A 19,713-nucleotide genomic window follows, 5' to 3' on the forward strand; every position below is an offset into this window, starting at 1 on the left:
TTTGAAATGTTTTTGGCTCTGAATGTCCTGAACAATAAATCTCTATGACTGTTCCATAATATATTTATTTCGTTTATGCATTCATTTTAGGGTAAATTAAAACAAATGAATAATACTAGTTTCCTGTTACACAATTCAGGGAAATCTAATTATTATTAATTTTTACATTTATTAAATAAATTGTTTTAATTTTATGGATTTGCAAAACATTTCCAGACCTTAATATTACACTTTTAGAAGTATCTCATACTTCCAAGATCCAGTGTCTTACAAATAAAACACTTTAAATCAATGATGTATTTCAGCAAATATGTGTTGAAATACTGCATTGTTATTATATATATATATATATATATATATATATATATATATATATATATATATATATATATATATATATATATATATATATAGCCGGATGATGGATGGATGGATGGATGGATGGATGGATGGATGGATGGATAAATGTATGTATGTATGCATGCGTGTATGCATGTACGTACATACGTGCCCTTCAGTCCGAGTCATTTGATTTTGAGTTCTAAAACCCGGGCTGATAGAAAGAAATCCAGGGTTCTCTATAAAGGCGAATGGCAGGTCACTGATTGTGATTTTTTGTGCTATCTTGGCTGTGATGTCCTGTGACTTTGCACTTTCACGGGGCATTTTTTTCTCCTCTTTTCAAACTCTCCAGCAGCGTGAACTGACTCGCCTTCAGTTGGATTGCCTGGGTAAACTTGCTGTATTTTGTTGGTTGTTTGTTTTTGAGGTGTCTTATGAGGTTTGTTGTGTTAATTGTAGCCTTTTCCTTTCCACCTCTTGCGCTCCCAAGTTTACATATCTCATTGTCTCAATGTTGTCGTCATCAACTGTATAATACCTCCAAACCGCAGACATACTCAAGCTTTCCGCTTCAAGCTGCTTCCATGTTTTACTTTGTTGGAATTTGACAAAGTGATGTCATGCCACACGCTATGTAGACCTTTTGCTGCATAGAGAGCTCCATAGTGACCAGCGCTTTCCAGTAGGATGCTTAAAACTTCCGTTAAGAATTGTCATCAGCCAGAGCAGCGTTTCTCAACTGGGTGTCAATACTGTTTTCATTGACGTATAGAGTGTTTTTGTGATGCAAAAGTTTAATTTTGAAGCAAAAAAATAAATATTAAAGCCGTTATACTTCTCTCAGATGCGGTTCAAGTGCGAGAGAAAAAACATTCTCCTAATTTAGTGTCTGCCATCAGATCAGATGCTGAAATATAGCACCAATGTTCTCAACCTGTCAGCTGTTATAATGTACTCTGCGGCTTTTCAATGCACACGCACACAAACAATACCTCAATGCATTATAAAGTGCAAACCATATTACTGGCATGAAACTAGCAGGTATGTAAGCCATGTAATTTCAAAAAATGAGCAATAAAAGTACGTTACTAATACTCTGCTGGCTGATTTGCTCATTGATTGTAATCGATAGCAGTTATGTTTAATTGATTTAGTTTGGGTTGTGTAGTATTTACCAAGATATTTGCTTTTCTGCCATTTCTAAATGTCACTTTGTTTTCACTTTGTGCCACTTATTCAATCAATGTGTGGCACAGTACAGGCTAAGTGTGTGTCAAACTTTTTTGAGAATTACATTTGTATAGGTTGGTTATATATTTAAAAGACAGAGAACAAGATGCCGTCTGACAATTGAGTCTGAAACCGCATGATCTGATTAATTGATCAAATCTGGACATCCCTAAGATAGATAGATAGATAGATAGATAGATAGATAGATAGATAGATAGATAGATAGATAGATAGATAGATAGATAGATAGATAGATAGATAGATAGATAGATAGATAGATAGATAGATAGATAGATAGATAGATACCCTCTAATTACACACAGCTGAAAGCTCATTATGGATTGATTACTAGGACTATAAAAACACCTCATTCACACACAGGCTTTGCTCAGTCTTGTTTATTTGTAAGAGAACACTTCAATGCATTTCCTAGTCCTACCTTTCGTTTTTCTTTGCTTTTGTTTTGTTTATTGTTTAATGTTTTTTTGCCGCCTTTTCTGACCCTTCCCCTGCCTTTGGCTACGCTTTTTGGATATGCTCTAGTTTGCCTGTTTTGACCATTGCCTGTCTGACTATTCTGTTTAATGAAGCTGCACGTAAGATAGATAGATAGATAGATAGATGGATAAATGGATGGATAAATGGATGGATGGATGGATGGATGGACGGACGGACGGACGGACGGACAGATAGATAGATAGATACCCACTAATTACGCCTTTTCTGACCCTTCCCCTGCTTTTGGCTACGCTTTTTGGATATGCTCTAGTTTGCCTGTTTTGACCATTGCCTGTCTGACTATTCTGTTTAATGAAGCTGCACATAAGATAGATAGATAGATAGATAGATAGATAGATAGATAGATAGATAGATAGATAGATAGATAGATAGATAGATAGATAGATAGATAGATAGATAGATAGATAGATAGATAGATAGTTAGATGGATAGATGGATGGATGGATGGATTGACGGACGGACGGACGGACAGATAGATAGCTAGATACCCACTAATTACACACAGCTGGAAGCTCCTGACAGACTGATTACTAGGACTATAAAGACACTTCATTCACAAACAGGCTTTGCAGAGTCTTGTTTATCTGTAAGAGTATTTCAAAGCATTTCCTAGTCCTTCCTTTCGTGCTTCTTGGCTTTAGCTTTCTTTATTGTTTTATGTTGTTTTGCCGCCTTTCCTGACAATCCACTGCTTTTGGCTACGCTCTTTGGATATGCTCTAGTTTGCCTGTTTGACCATTGTCTGCCTGACTATTCTGTTTAATGAAGCTGCACGTTAATAGATAGATAGACAGACAGACGGACGGATGGACAGACGGCTGGGCGGACAGACAGACAGACAGACAGACAGACAGACAGATAGATAAAAACTAAAACACGAGAGATTGTGAAATATTTCATGAAATATTTTCCAGTTAGTAAAATGTTGCAAAGGCTGTTCCACAAGCAATAATAATCAAAAGCAAGAAACTAAACAAATTCAGCGATGCCCATTGAATGTCTTCATGTTTAATAATGATCCTTTAATAATGAATTATGCTCAAAATTATTTACCTTTTATCTGGAAAAACACTTGCAGTATGTTGTGGAGTGTGCAACATTTGATAGTTGACAAAAAATGACTACACTCTTCCAGCCATCAGAAGTCAACATCCAAAACAGCAGCTATAGCAGTCACGAGCTTTCACTTACTCAAAACACAACTAAGTGAGAGATCGTGTGCTTGACACTGCAACAAAACAACTGTCAAATGCGATTTCTATCATGATTCTTTTCGTAAATGACTCTGACTTGTGTCCTTTGGAAAGGCACATGCATGCCTTTTGTCCAATTCCAAATTAATACATTTACCTTTAATGACCCAGACCCTTAAGTACAGCTCACCCCAGGGAAGGGCCTGCAGAAAGACAGCATTAGTGATTAAGCATTTGACAGGCGACTATTAGACCATGCACTGGTGCTGTCTCTTTGCTCTTTCCGCATTTGTTTTCCATGCTTATATCTCTTCTCCTATTATTTGATTAGCCTACAAGCTATTTCTCTCCCAGCGTGGTGTGGCGGTTGTTATATTTGGTTGATCAATACATACAAGACAGTGACAGCGCAATGCAATTAATGTCTTCCCTGTATTTTCTGCAAGCTGTTGAGAGCTGTAAATATCCTCCTTTTCCCACTGCCAAATTTAGTTACCCCTCACTGCCCGTGATAATTTGTGTGTGTGCTTGAGCATGTCTGTGAGTCTAGGTGTCTTGAATCTGTGTTTTTACAGTACTTGAAGCAAACTCCGATGAGCCAAAACATTACGACCATCTGACTAATATGCTTGCTGTCAAAACAGTGACCCGCCACACTCTGGACATCTCTGAAGATGTCTTTTGGTATCTTTCACCAAGACATTAGAAGCAGATCCTGTGAGATTAAATTTTCGTAGATCAAACTTGTTGGTCCAGGACAGGGGTGGACAAGTTTGGTCTTGAAGAGTCTCAGTCTTGAAGAATTGCACTCCAGCATTGAAGGAACTTTTCACTTTATGATAGGTGAATTTTACAACTCCCTTAGACAGTGTTCCAACTGTACTGTGGACATTGGTGGAGCCCACTTTTTTTATTTATTTTTATTTTTTTATTTTTTAAGGGGAGGGGGGTTGATCTTGAGTGTGCCATGAAATAATGATATTTAACACACTTACATGATCCAAGTCCTTAAACAGCAAAATATAAATAAACCTTATAAATATAAAACAAATATGCATTTTATTGTAACTATATTACACCTCAGAGATATTCGAATCACTTTCTCGCTACACTGTAAAAAATCCAACTTGAAAGAAGTTGAAATTGCTTGTTTTCTTTTGGTTTGGCAAAAATCTGGGTCCCACTTTATATTAAGTGTCCTTAACTACTATGTACTTACATCAAAAAATAAATACAATGTACTTACTGTGTTTATAATGTATTTGCGAACGTGGTGCTTTTGAGTTGGGATAGAGGTTGGTTTATGGACAGGTTTGGTGGCATGGGTAGGTTTAAGGGTGGGTTAAGGTGTAAGGGATGGTCAACAGTGTATTTACAAATGTAATTACAAAAGTTAATTACAGATGCAATTACATACATGTATTTAATCAAGCATAAAAATACATGTATTTACACAATAAGTACATTGTAACAAACTATTAATTCCTGTGTAAGTACATATTAGTTAAGGCCACTTAATATAAAGTGGGACCAACATCGGTGAAAAATAAAAATAATAATAATAATATTAATAATAATAATAATAATAATTATTATTATTATTATTATAATTATTATTATTATTATTATTCCTCATCCAACACCAGTGTGCAGCATTCACCTGGATGACGCGACGGCAGCCATTTTGCGCCAGACCGCACACCACTCACCCGCTGATTGGTGGAGAGGAGACAGAGTGATGATATGCCAATCATGATATGGGGAGGGTTAGGAGGCCATGATGGACAGAGGCCAGTGGGCAGATTTGGCCAGGATGCCAGGGTTAAACCCCTACTCTTTTTCGAAGGACATCCTGGGATTTTTAGTGACCACAGAGAGTTGGGACCTCGGTTTAACGTCTCATCCGAAAGACAACGCTCACTGAGCAGTATAGAGTCCCCGTCACTATACTGGGGCATTAGGACCCACACAAACCGCAGGTTGGGCGCCCCCTGCTGGCCTCACTAACACCACTTCCGGCAGCAACCTAGCTTTCCCATGTGGTCTCCCATCCAGGTACTGACCGGGCGCAGCCCTGCTTAGCTTCAGTGGGCGACCATGTGAGAGTTACAGAGAGCTAGCTGCCGGCAAAAAGAGAAAAAGAGAAAAATGTCTCTACAACTACATTTAACACAATTACTTAACCTAGATCAAACTTTTCTTTATTGAGTTAAAAAGATTAGTTAAAAAGATTAAAAAATATTACATTAATCTCAGACCTCCTCGCTTGAAAAAAATAAAGGTTGCAGTATTTCTAGCCCCAACAACAATGGTATAAATATAAAAACTATTGATATAACTCAAATTTAGACTTTTCCATCACTCGTTTCTAACAATATTCTACAAAATTCGCATTAATACAGGATGATGGAAGTCCATTGTTATGATAGAGTGTACCTGGACGGCAATGTTTTGGTTGGTAGGATCCCAGCAAAACATTGCCTAGAGCATCACACTCCCTCCATCCACGTGAAGTAATAATAAACAGCAGTCATTGTACCAGGAGACCTTCTTCCATAGCTCCATAGACCAGTTCTGTCATTCACATGTTACCACTTTGGACGGTGAACTGGGATTATAGAGACTGCTATTGGCCTGCGGCTACAGAGCCCCATACGCAGCAGTGTCACTGTATTGTGACACATTCCCTCATGACATCATTAAAATTTTCATGGCCTACTACACTGGTCACAATTGGGTCACAATTGATCCATTTAGGCCAGTGTAATGGTTAGAGAGTTGGGCTTGTAACAAAAGATGCAGGTTCAATTCCCAGTACCAACAGGGGTTGTAGATGAAGGAAATGAACAGTGCTCTTTTCTACTTTCACTGCCTACACTGGAGGTGCCCTTGAGCAAGGCTTCAAACCACCAATTACTACAGTCTGAATATGGGATATTTGGCCATCACTCTTTCACTTTAGAGATATCCTGACAATGTTGCCTCGACACAACAATTTGGCCTTCATCAATGTATCTTTATTCCTGACAATATCTTCTGCATCCAGCAATATAATTGTGAGATCTAATTTTTTGCCAGCCATCTAACCTATCTATATAATAGCAACTGTCTGTCATTTGTAGTTTCCACAGTCTGTGCTTTAGTATGAGCAATAATAAATGTTATTATTGTGAGTCACTCACAGTAATCGCAAATTGTTCAAAACACTGATTCATTTATCAATGTCACTACTCTTTTGTGTTGATCAAAGATATACAATAGTTCATTCTGCTAAAAGGTTTTTTTCTGAATATTTTCATTGGATCATATTGACAACTCTTACAAAAAGATGTTTTCAGGTGTGCCACCAATTCTTTTAAACTAAAAATAAAAAAGTCTACTTTCAGTCTTAGTTTTATGTTCTTCTTTAGGTACTCAATGTAATGTAATTCACAGAAATATACAATTTTGTTTTAATAGACGTCTAATAGACATTTAAACATAGACAGCTTGGCTAAAACAAGGCTAAAATTGGGCTGTCAATTGGGCTGAGTGTAGTGAAAATATAATAGACATCTAAGAATTGCCCAAAACTTAACTATTCATCAAATAGACAGGTATTTGATATATAAATAATATATACATTGCAAAAAATGCTTTTCTTACTTAGATTTGTTGTCTTGTTTTTAGTCCAAATATCTAAATACGATACACTGTAAAAAAAAAAAAAAAATCCACAATTTTATATTTTCTACAGCTGGGGTGCCAGAAATAAACCATAAAATAACATTTGTTAAATTACAGAAATTTACTGAAAAAAAATAACAAACATAAAAATTCCAGAAATTTATTTAAATAAAAATTTTTGTTAAATTTCTGCAATTTAACGTCTGTCATTTTATAGTACATTTTTGTAATTTAATGGTTGTTATTTTATGATTTATTTCTGGCACCACAGCTGCTGGAAATAAACTGTAAAATTACGGATTTTAGACAGATATATATAACAGACTTTATATGTGTCATTCATTTCTGTTTCTTTGATGACTAGTCTATAGTTTTAGGCGATGTCTATTAGATTTTTACTGACAGCCCAAATTTAGCTGTGTTTTAGTCAAGTTTAGAAATGTTTAGAAATTTCTTAGACATCTATTATACATCTTTTAAAAACAAAAGAAACTGCTTACTGGGAACCTGGTGGCGGGAAGGATGGTGGGTGAACGTCGGCGTCAGTATCTGCAACCCAAGGAATTAAAAGAATAGACAACTTGTATATTTCTTGGGTCTTGTGGCTATTGGTTGGAACTGATTGTGTTGAGTTTTTCTGGTAGAACTAGTGCTAAAAGCTACATTCTTATAAGTATATTTGAGCTATACTAGTTCTTTGATAATGACCTACAGTAGTTAAGAATACTTAGCGTGTAGTTGTTGGCTTGTAGTTGATTTGGCTTGTTTTTCCATATTACGTAATCCCAAGTTTCAGACAAATCCAGACAAGTCCCTGACAAAACTGTATGTTTGAGCTGTCTTCACTGAAAATAACTTTAAATTATAAAAGTTGAGTAGATGCACTAATTTAAGGAAGGCCTGTACCCCAAATTAAAAGTATATATTTTTAAGTTATAATAAAGCACTGTTAGTGTAATTATAGTTTACTTTTATAAGCTAAATTGGAACAACTCCAAGTCTACTTATGAAGTACTTCAAGTATATGCCTGCAATTTAATTGCATGCTTGATTTGTGATATTAAAGGCCACCTATAATGAAAATCATCTATTTAAAGCTGTTTGGACAGAACTGTGTGTAGGTATAGTGTGTCCAGTCATATTGGGGTGATATAAACACAACATGTCTCTTTTTTTCAAATTTCCTGATGTTAAAATAGCATGCAAATCCCTCTCATTTTGAGTCCCATCGCAGCTTGACGAAGGAATGGGGTTTTCCCACCGAATTGATTGAGAGCTGCCTATTAACATGTCTCTGTAGTAACACGTATAATCATATCAACAAGACAGGACGTGCGCAAAGCAACCAGGAATAAAAGGTCTGTTCAGTTTGCTAGGATCAACAATCATCATCAAATATGATCAAGAGTAAGTTTTACAAGTTTAAAATGTTTTAAAACCATGCATGTTTGTAATGAATTACAACAATTTACTTTATCACCACAGCCGCATGTCAGTACAATTATAAAAGAAGATGCTTCAATCCTGGTTTGTGGACGTTAAATCAGGTTTATTTTGTGCATAGCAATACTGGATATCCATACAGCAGTGGATATTAGCATGTATTCTGCTAATACATGTATTCTTTTGCACATTTGCGTGCAAAAACAGTGCAAAGCTAAACACGTGCGCTGTCTGTGTGTTTGTGTGTCTGCTGTGTGTGTATGCGTGACTCATCATTGCAGCTCCATAACAAATGCATCAATTAATCATTGGGAAAGTTCTTACTGTAGTATTTCTCACAAACGTTATATGAGATCTGCTTACTTTAAGTCTGTCTGTTGTCTGACGCAGTTAAGAGCAGAGATTAAGACACACTGACTGGCACGTGGAACCGTGGGCGGGGAGAACTAGCATTAAAGACACAGTACACAAAAACCGTAACAAGCTGTTTAAAGCTAAAAATTAGAAACTTCTGAAAAGTATAACAAATAATCTGATGGGTGTTTTGAGCTGAAATTTTATAGACACATTCTGGAGACACAAAAACTTACATTAAATCTGGAAAAAGGGAGAAACTAGGTGCCCTTTAAAGTGTTCTTTATTTATATTAAGTTCATTCATTTCAAATATTTCGGCTTAGTCCCTTTATTAATCTGGCATCGCCACAGCAATCACCAATCACCAGCTTATCCAGCACATGCCCTTCCAGCTGCAACCCAGAGGAAACCAATGTGAACACAAGGAGAACATGCAAATTTCACACAGAAGTGCCAACTGACCCAGCTAGGGCTCGAACCAGTGACCTTCTTACTGTGAGGCGATTGTGCTACCCACTGTGCCACTGTGCTGCCCATGAAAAGTTCTGTGTTGCTGTATGCGAGTGGAGGTTAAGTGTTTATTTACAATTATAAAAATTTAAAAACAATAAAATAAATGCACTTTTATACACTGACTGTTACACTCTCAGAAAAAAATGGTACAATGTTGTACCAAATAAGGTACAAACCCTTGTCACTGGGGCGGTACTTTTTTATGGGACAGAATTGTACCTTAAGTCAAATAAACAAATTTGTACCATTGCAGTTTGTACCCTTAAGGACATGATTTGTACCATGGGAAATCAAAATGTACCTTTGGTTTTTAAAACCTGCAGATACAATATTGTACCTTCATCAAAGGTACAAATCTGATCCAAGAAGGTACCACTCCAATGACAAGACACGTTGTACCTTAACAGTGTCAAATGTGTTCCTTCAAGAACTATTTGAAGCAGGGGTCTCAACCTGCCAGCCCTGTGGGCCATTTGTGGCCCTGCCTCCTCCTCCCTCCTGCTCACTTCTGATGTCAAAAATATAAACAGATTTGGCCCAACAAAACAAATATTTTTGAGTAACTATGATTGCACAAGCGGATTATTTCTGCAGCTGATTTAAACATTGAAATATTTGTCTGTAAGTGCTCTGTTGTTATTAAAGACTAAGGGTCATTTGAGTATAATCAGTTTTATACCACCTGCATTTTGTTGTACAAACACCTCTTCATACTTCATTATGCTGATGGTGTAAATATGATAATTTTGCTAATATTCTGTTCAAATTGTCTAATTAATAGATTCTTTTCTAACATGCATTTTAAGAATTTCATTAAAAAATAACATTAATAAAATTTGACTGCCGGCTAAAACGAACATGATAAAGTAAATGTGAATATGTACACACTTTTCTTCTCTTTGTTGTAATTTTACAAAAAAGGAAAGATATTGAGAAGAACAACTGCCAGTAAAGTCAATAAAGTTACCCACACCACTCTGCTGTCTTACGCTATCTGTTAAACTTTTGGATAAGCAACAGTTGATTGGGACATAACAATTTTTATTATTATGCCTAAATTGTATTTTTTATAGCAATTTAAACTACCCCTTCAATATGTACACTAGACACAAAAAAATGAACTTTAATACTCTGGGGAAGAATGCCTGAGTGCAACAATTACATCAGGTTTCCACTTTTTCATGTTAAAATGGCCCTTTTATGAGTTATCAGTCACTGATATGGCCCCTAGCCAATTTGATTTAAAGGCATTTTGCTATATGCAAAATCCATCATCTTATTTTCAGTAAATATAGGTTACCAAAATAAATATGTTAATATTATATATTAAATAATATATATTAAATGTGTAAATGCCCTTTTACCATTTGCAACAAATAATAAAAATATTTTAAAATAAATAAATAAAAATATTTTTAAACATTTTACAACACTTTATACAAAAATGTTTCAGAAGTACATTCTCCCATGTACAACATAAAACATTTTCTCCAATTTTCACACAATACCTTTGTAATCACTTTAAAATTCATTTAATTTACTTAATTTTAAAATAGAAAAAGATGTACGTAAAAGTATTGTAACAAGATATGCACAATGTTTAATCAGCCTTACAATAGTAAAATGTCTGCATGAACACTTTGCACATACTGGACTTTTGCCAGCTCACATACGCAGTGGAAAGCAAACATCAAAAGGTGCGGATATCAATAATAAAACTGTATTTATGAGAAAATGCTTACCAAATGTTTATTTAAAATGCCTTCAATGTTCAGTTTACAATGCCTATAGTTTTGTTTTACCAGTTTGTTGTATTATAGAACTTAGTTAATAAATGTTTATGAGTTTCTTTGAACATATGCTTTTAAATAATGATTCATGTTTTAATATGGAAATTATTCATACAATCACTTTGCCTTTAATTTTTTTTTTTCATAGATATTGTAATAAAGGAGTTGTCCAACACTTATTTACCTTTTTATGAGAACAATTGTGTACCTTTATTTCAATTGTACCATATAGGGTACAAAACAATATCATAGATCAAGAGGACTTTTCTGTGCCATATAAGGCACAACTTTTACAAAGATACAAAACTGTTCCTTAAGGAACATTATTTGTACCACTATAACTTTTTTTCTGAGAGTGAATTTACTTGTGCTATAATTATGATCATCTTTAAAAATATACAATCAATACACCATATACAGTTGAAGTCAGAATTATTAGCCCCCCTGTTTATTTTTTTCCCCAATTTCTGTTTAAAGGAGAAAGGATTTATTTAACACATTTCTAAACATAATAGTTTTAATAACTCATTTCTAATAAATGATTTATTTTATCTTTGCCATGATGACAGTAAATAATATTTGACTAGACACTTCTACACAGCTTAAAGTGAAATTTAAAGGCTTAACTAGATTAATTAGGTTAACTAGGCAGCTTAGGGTAATTAAGCAAGTTATTGTATAATGATGGTTTGTTAAAACAATGAGCTTAAAGAGGCTAATAATTTTGACATTTAAATGGTCTTTAATTTTTTTAACTGCTTTTATTATAGGCAAAATAAAACTAATAAGACTTTCTCCAGAAGATAAAATATTGCCAGACCTACTGTGGAAATTTCCTTGCTTTGTTAAACATAATTTAAGAAATATTTTAAAAAGAAAAAAAAACTCAAAGGGGGGCTTAAAATTCTGACCTTTTTAAATAAAAAATATGCTCAGTTATAACTTCAGCTTGTTAAATAGGCTACTAAAATTGCACACTTTGTCTTAAATAAGAAACTATCCCAAATGAAAGAAATATGCAAAGTACACTTGTAGTCTAACACTAGAAATCTGCTAAGAGTAGACACACTTGCAGTAGATACAGTACTCACAACTTCTAGTTAAATAGGATACTAAAATACTAAAAATGTGCTTTGTAGTAGTCACCACAGTAGCCTTGTGTTTAGTGTGCTGACATACTGTAGCGCTGCACTGCTTGTGACGACCCGAGTTCAAATGCTGGCTCAAGGTCTTTTGACGATCATGTTCCCCTCTCTCTGATCCCCATGCTTTCCTGTCAGCCCTCTACTGTCCTCTCACATTAAAGGTGTAAACCCGCTAAAGTATAACTGTAAGGAAAAAAAAACTACTAAAATACTTATAAGTTCACTTGCAGTACAAATGAAAAATGGAATTGTGGACTACGGGTACACTTATAGTTTACTTAAAAATACATATTTATTCTAAAAGTGTGACAATTTAGTTCCAGTTGTATGCAAGAATATTTGCAAATATACCACTAGTACATAGATGTTAGTAAAACTTTACGTAGCCTGTATTTAAAATGATTCATCAACAAGTATACTTCATAAAATTAACTGAATGACAGTCATGTTTATGACAGATTTATAATAAGTTAGGCTGTATTGGTGATGTCAAGTTGACAAAGACAAATGTATTTGTTTATGTCAACAAAGACACCTCACACAATGTGATCTTTGCATTTAATATGACCCAAGTGTGACTGACATATAATGACAGTAAATCATGCATAAAATCTCATTTATATTATTATTATAATGTGTCATGTCATGCTTATAAAGCTTTCATGACTTATGAACACCCCATTCAAGTAAAGTATAACCTGATTAATGCATTACTCCCAACACAGAAAATCTGCATCCTGGGAGGCATTGAAATGCAAAAACACCAAGAAAAGCTAATGCAGTCCACTGAGTCAGAGAAAAGGTGGTAGACATACAGAATTCACAAAAACAAATAAAATAAAATGACTCCAAAATTGCACAATACAAGGACTTGACTACATGAAAGCTTGACTTTGGGTTGTTATGAGCTGTTGAGCCTGGTAAAAAGCAAATTCCCTTCAGATAGAGGACTATAACAGGCAATCAATAAAAAAGACAACTCAGGCCGACCCCGCATGTTAAAGTTCTGAATCACTCAAATAGAGCAGTCCAAAATCACCAGTTATGGAAGATTTCTTTTATTATGTTTAAAATGTCACATGCTTATTAAAGAAATGCCCAAGGGAATGCATCTTACTCTCCTAAACAAAGAAAATCACAACAGGCTAGAACTTTTTTGTGAAGCCCAGCATGCAATTTAATGTGTGAACCTCAATCCAGAAAGCCTGTTATGACGTTTCCATAATCATGAAATATTTATGATGCCCTAGGAGAGATATTGAGAGCCATGTAATTGGCTTACATCAGAATCACAGAAGCTTTTGCTGTTGTTTCGAGACAAATGGGTGACAATTGGTTTCTATTCAGGGCTCAGTTTTGTTTTGTTTCTTTACCTTTTCTTTATCCATAATTCACTCATGCTGCAAACATATATATTATACATATATATATATAATATATATATATATATATATATATATATATATATATATATATATATATATATATATATATATATATACAGTTGAAGTCAGAATTATTAGCCCACCCCCCTCCCTGCATTATTACCCCCCTGTTTATTTTTTCCCCAATTTCTGTTCAACAGAGAAAATAATTCCTCAACACACTTCTAAACATAATAGTTTTAATATCTCATTTCTAATAACTGCTTTTTTTTTTATCTTTGCCATGATGACAGTACGCAATATTTGACTTGATAATTTTCAAGATGCTTCTATACAGCTTAAAGTGACATTTAAAGGCTTAACTAGGGTAATTAGGTTAACTAAGCAGGTTAGGGTAATTAGCCAAGTTATTGTATAGCAATGGTTTGTTCTGAAGACAACCGGAGAAAATAGCTTAAAGGCGCTAATCATTTTGTTCTTAAAATGGTCCATAAAAACAAAACAAAAAAAATGTTTTTTTTTCTAGCTGAAATAAAACAAATAAGACTTTTTCCAGAAGAAAAAATATTATCAGACATACAGTGAAAATTTCCTTGCTCTGTTAAACATCATTTAGTGAAAAAAACCAAAGGGGGCTAATAATCATAATAAAAATAGAGAAGATACTGTAGCTACCAGTGCTATTCAAAAGAGATATTTAATACTTACATAATTTACTTTTTTTGTTTGTTTTTAAGTCACGCACTAAATTATTTGATATTTTTTTAGATGCTGAGATACTCTTATAGCTGTCAAGACCTTTTGTTAAATGTATTAAAGTTGTCAGTAGTTTAGTTGATTTAAAAAAAAAAAAGTTTTTCTTCACAGTAGCACAATTATAAATATAGCTGTGCTCCTAGCAGTAACCTTGATTTAGCCTTCGTCCATCCTTACATTGCCATCGGCTATTGCCTGTTTGTGCTTAACTATTTGCACTGCTTAAACTGGATAATCCCCTGTTAAAATTTATTCCATTGCTTAAAATTATCTGCATGTCTTCAATGCGGCAAGAGATCAAATAAAGCCATAGCATCCTTAATCCACTCATATCACGACTGCCAAAGTTCCGAGATATTTTCCATAACAAAAATCTTGTCCAAAGCAGACAAGATGGAATTTAGAGTAATAAAACGGCACATAGTCTTGTCCTTTTTACTTTCACATAATCACATTGATTTTCAAAGCATCAAAATGCATAGTTACACCTTGTTAAGAGGCCATGATAAAATAATTGACTTACAGAGCATAAAATTGGATAGATTCACAGGTGAAAAACAGGAATAAAACTCATCAACATTTAGCCATTTCATGTACAAAACCAGCTCCATGTCATTTGATTTAACCATAAGGAAGACAGTGTCAAAAATTTGAATAAAATAATGATGATTAGAAATGTGTTCATGTTCTAATATTGACATTCTTAAGCAGATGGTATTTCTTAGTGACTATTTTTGCTCTGCTTTCAATCATTTATGGAAGACAAGCCAGTCGGATGTCAAGAACAGCTTGGAGCAAACCTGCTTCTCAAACCAGAAGATGAATCAGAACAATTGGTTTTCATATATCGCATCAGTGTTTTGTGAGTTTCTGAGTCACGTAATGTTCTGTCTTTATGAAGACAAGGAGAAATGAGTGCTTCAAAGAAATTAAGCAAGAATAGCAAACTGAGTGAAAACCTCCACTGTTTTAATCATTACACTGGAACTCATATACCCCAATTTGTCTCTATACGACTGTTTTTCCAAACACACTATAATTAGGGACTTCTAACAGCACCATGGAGGACTGAAATGGAGATTCTTCTTAATTTTGTAGCATTTGTTTCATTTTTATGTTGCTTATAACTAACAGTTTATTTTAATATCTGAATCTAAACATGTTTCCCTCAGTGTGCAGCCTAGTCGCTGACTGAGGGCACTTTACATAACAAAAACTTATGCTAGCAAAACAAAATTAATATCACTGATTCCTAACAATATAATAAGGTTTAATGAGATAACCATTGCTCTGAAAAATATTTAAAAGCTTTTTTTGGAAAGATTAGGAGATCCACATATGATTTTTATCATATTTCTCATGTCAACATACAGTATTAATTACATTAAATTACTTCTCCAAGCTTTATTAAACTTATCTTAAACTGGTTAAATTAACTTTCTAGTTTTCAGCATGTTGCATTAGATTATAAAGAAAATAAATGTGTATGTTTTTGCACAAGATTAACTTAAACTAGTCTTTGGGATTCACTGATGTTTCCGATATCTGGAGAGTTACCATTGTAGTGACACTACTAGTATTTACTCTGTGGTTTAGTTCAGGATGGCCTAAAAATATTTAAAACTTTATTAGTCACATGAACACAAGTTTTTGCCAATTAACACAATCAAAATTATTTAAGTCAAGGATGATCCAGAAGGTTCTTATCACAGAATAATGGCTTATTGGCAGCCCTATGAAGTGGGCTTCATTCTGAAGAAACAATCACCCTGGATGTACATTATCCTGCTTATTACATGAATGCTTGCCACAAAACATAAAAATTGCACACAAAACATTGTTCTGAGCAATAATAAATTATTAATTTTGTAATTGAACTCAAAGCTGACATGAACAAAATTGGCTGATTGAAGCATATAAGAACCTTCCCAATATTCATTCACAAGCACCAAACAGTCAAAACTGCTAAGCTGACCAAAACAAAACCAGCAAAAACTGAGATAACTGAGAAAACTGATATATATATATATTTTTTTTTTTTTTTTTTTATGCTAGACCCTGTTTTAATCAACACAGTCTCATTCTGAGTACCCCTATATACATTTCTGGAGAGAGCCAGAAACATCTCCGGAGGTATGTTTTTTGCCAGTTTTTGTTCTCGCGAATCCACTAGATCTGTGTTTCTCAAACTTTTTTCACCAAGTACCACCTCAGAAATAATTCTCTCTCCAAGTAGCACCATGATGACTGGTATTGAAACACATGGTAGGCCTACAATAATCAAGCAGCTACAGCTCTGCACAGTTCACAAACGTGGCAGATTAATTCTTTTTATTATGAATATTTATTTTTGTCAGACACTTCAAACATAATAAATAGTTTGAACAATAACACACTTACAGTTTAAAAAAAGATAAATAAAACATTTAAATTAAAATGCGATTTTAAAAGTTAATTAAAATGGCTCTGTTGTTAAAAAGTTGAAAGAAAACTGCTGTATTTAAATGTAAAGTATTATCATAAATAATAATAATGGCCATCGCAGGTGGGTCTCACGTGGGCCAGCCCAGGAGGGTTCCATTCTTTATGTGCAACCCAACCAACGGTGATGAAAGCAATGTACTTTAATCAAAAAGCAAACTGAGCATGTGCGCAGAAAAAAAAAACATATCCAATCGTCCAACGCCCCACACACGCACCTTTCCTGCTTGACACTGACATGCTGCTCTGCTCCCAGTGTAAGTCCCGTTTGTGAACATGGACGCTAAGATATAGCCGCGCTGCTCACACGCCGCTCATGCGTTGTGAAGCTGCCGCAATAGCCTTTTATGCGGAGGTGTTAGCACATAGTAAGTTTTGCAAGTTGACAAAACAAAGTTTAGATAAATGTTAGTGTAAATGTTCAGTATTATCATAAAGTAGCCTGTTCATAAAAAACAAAAAAACAAAAAAAAAAACCTGCAAATGTTTCTTGGACCTCATAAATATATACAGGTTACACGGTATGTCAATATTCATATATAACTCTGTTTGATACATTTTTAAATATATGTTGCATGTATATATGACTTTTTTGTATATCTTTGAAATCTAAATGTTAACTTGTTTTTTTAAATATATGAATTGGATTTACATATTTAAATAATAAATTACATAACAAGCATTAAAAAAAATAGATAAAAAGTTTAGCCTATTAAAATCAATTTCTTGATCACATCGCTGTTAAGGTACACATCAAAGGGTTAAAAGTGTGTTCATTTTTTTTACTTGAATTATTTAGCGATTCCTCTACATACCACTAGAAGGAAGCCTGCGTAGGCTGCCAAAAGTTTTCTAAAAATTGAATCTTAAATGTTAATTAACTGTTTAACTTCCAATCTGGGCAGAATGGTGCTCAGAAAGGGTAGCACAATCGCCTCACAGCGCAAGAAGGCCGCCGGTTTGAGCCCCAGCTGGGTCAGATGGCATTTCTGTGTGGAGTTTGCATGTTCTCCCCGTGTTTGTGTAGGTTTTTTCTGGGTGCTCAGGTTTCCCCCACAAGTCCAAAGACATGCGCTATAGGTGAATTGGAAAAGATAAATTGTCCGTAGTGTATTTGTGTGAATTAGTGTGTATGGATGTTTCCCAGTGATGGGTTACAGATGGAAAGGCATGCGCCGCATAGAATATATGCTGGATAAGTTGGTGGTTCATTCCGCTGTGGCGACTCCAAATTAATAAAGTTACTAATCCAAAAAAAATTTAAATAAATAAATAAATGAATGAACTTCCAATCTAAGATTTTTTCTAACCAATTTGTTTGATTAAATTGTGCTTTTGACACCATAATCAATTTTTTATTTCCAGTTTTTTGCAAGTTAAAGGTTTAAATATTATACTGTACCTCAGATTTGTGAAATGTTTGACAATAAAAAGTAGCTATGCATTTTAACAATCTTGTTTCTAATCTTTAACTCTAGAGCAAAGATCTGCCTTTAATATTTAGTGATTTTAGATTTTTAAAATTACTATCCATATAAACTTACTTGAAAAATATTTTATCATGATCAGTTTTATATCGATATCCATATCGATATTGCAATATTTTTTAAATTAATAATTTTGTTTCACATTTTTAAGTGAACCATCTCTTTAAGGCTAAAGTTTAAGATTACTTTATAAAATCACTGGGGTCCATAAACACAGGATGCTGTGAAGGTTATATTGTATATAAAGTATTAAGAAAATAAATCCTCAAAATAAAACAATTAAACACAAAAAGCCTATTTGTAAATGTTGTAACATTTCACCTTGATTCAGTAACAGCTTTTTTCTTTTGGTTTTGACTGAGCATAAATCATATATTATGAACTGTCATATAGCAATTGGTTGGAGTCCATACCTTTATGCTATTCTACACCCACTGGATCTCTTTCGCTATTATACTGTGATTAGCAGAGTGGCATTTACATTCATCATGAGTCTCGGCTGGGTAGAGGGTTGGTTGTATACTGGCATTCCGCGAATGTTTACCGCAGCAGGTTTGCCTCGGGTCACCTTTATTATGACTGTGGAGGACCTGAGGGCGGGAGCGCGCAATCATCGCGGGCTGTGATATTTCTCAGGGACGGAGCTGCTAAGACTCGACTGCGGCGGCGAGCACACGTTTGCTCTTACGCAAAGCCTCCAAGACTCACAGTTTTTTTTGGCTTTGCTTACCTCTGGAACCTCGGGTCGATAAGCTCCGCATGATTTAAGCATCACTGCTCCAATAATGCAACCCAGAACAACTTTTGCTCGCATCTTCAGACAGTTGCTTGCTGCGTAGCGAGAATCCATTCATATTCCGTTTGTTTGAACGACGGATGCCCATCATGGTAATTGCTGTTGGATTTATAGCGGTTTGCTGTGATGTTGGATTAAGCAGAGGAGGCAACGCGTTTTAAAGTGTTTTGCGATATGGAGTCGGATCGATAATGATTTTAGTTGGGCTGTAATACTGCTCGGACTAAAGGTAAAAAGTGTCCGTTTGAGTGGATCCTGAGAGACTGAATATCTGTGCATTGACCGCAGGGATAAAACGCGAGTGGAATCAAAAGCGCGCGGCTGATATGGGTGAGTGTACTTGGCATCCTGGGATAAAGTTTATCCATTACTATTCATGAGGATTCGGATAATGTCATCTCTATATTTATAGTCGATGATAGATATTTTGCAATTTTAAAACAAGAGTTAGTTCACTTATGTACAGTATGAAGCAAGGTTATTCAAATCATTAGATGTAAAATGCGAAAAGCATTTGTTTTCTGCTGTATTTGCTATAATTAGTGCAACATGAAAAAATGCTCTAAAATATTGCATCAAACTGTTTTCTATTTAGGTTACTGTATTTAGGA

The 19,713-nt window shown here is 34.6% G+C and overlaps 1 protein-coding gene across 4 annotated transcripts in view; it reads left to right on the top strand.

Annotated features, from left to right (window-relative positions):
* lrrtm4l1 (leucine rich repeat transmembrane neuronal 4 like 1) overlaps positions 1-19,713 on the top strand; it is a 299,994-nt gene that overhangs the window by 198,681 nt on the left and 81,600 nt on the right. Inside the window, 1 exon segment of one of the 4 annotated variants that reach the window (NM_001386662.2) lies at positions 18,800-19,432. The exons of the other annotated variants lie outside the window; for them this stretch is intronic. Coding sequence (NP_001373591.2) covers positions 19,429-19,432 — 4 coding nt within the window. The 5' untranslated portion in view covers positions 18,800-19,428. 4 annotated transcript variants of the gene reach the window in all.

Source organism: Danio rerio, chromosome 10, assembly GCF_052040795.2.
Source record: "Danio rerio strain M-AB ecotype USA chromosome 10, GRCz13ab, whole genome shotgun sequence".
In the NCBI taxonomy this organism is placed as follows: domain Eukaryota; kingdom Metazoa; phylum Chordata; class Actinopteri; order Cypriniformes; family Danionidae; genus Danio; species Danio rerio.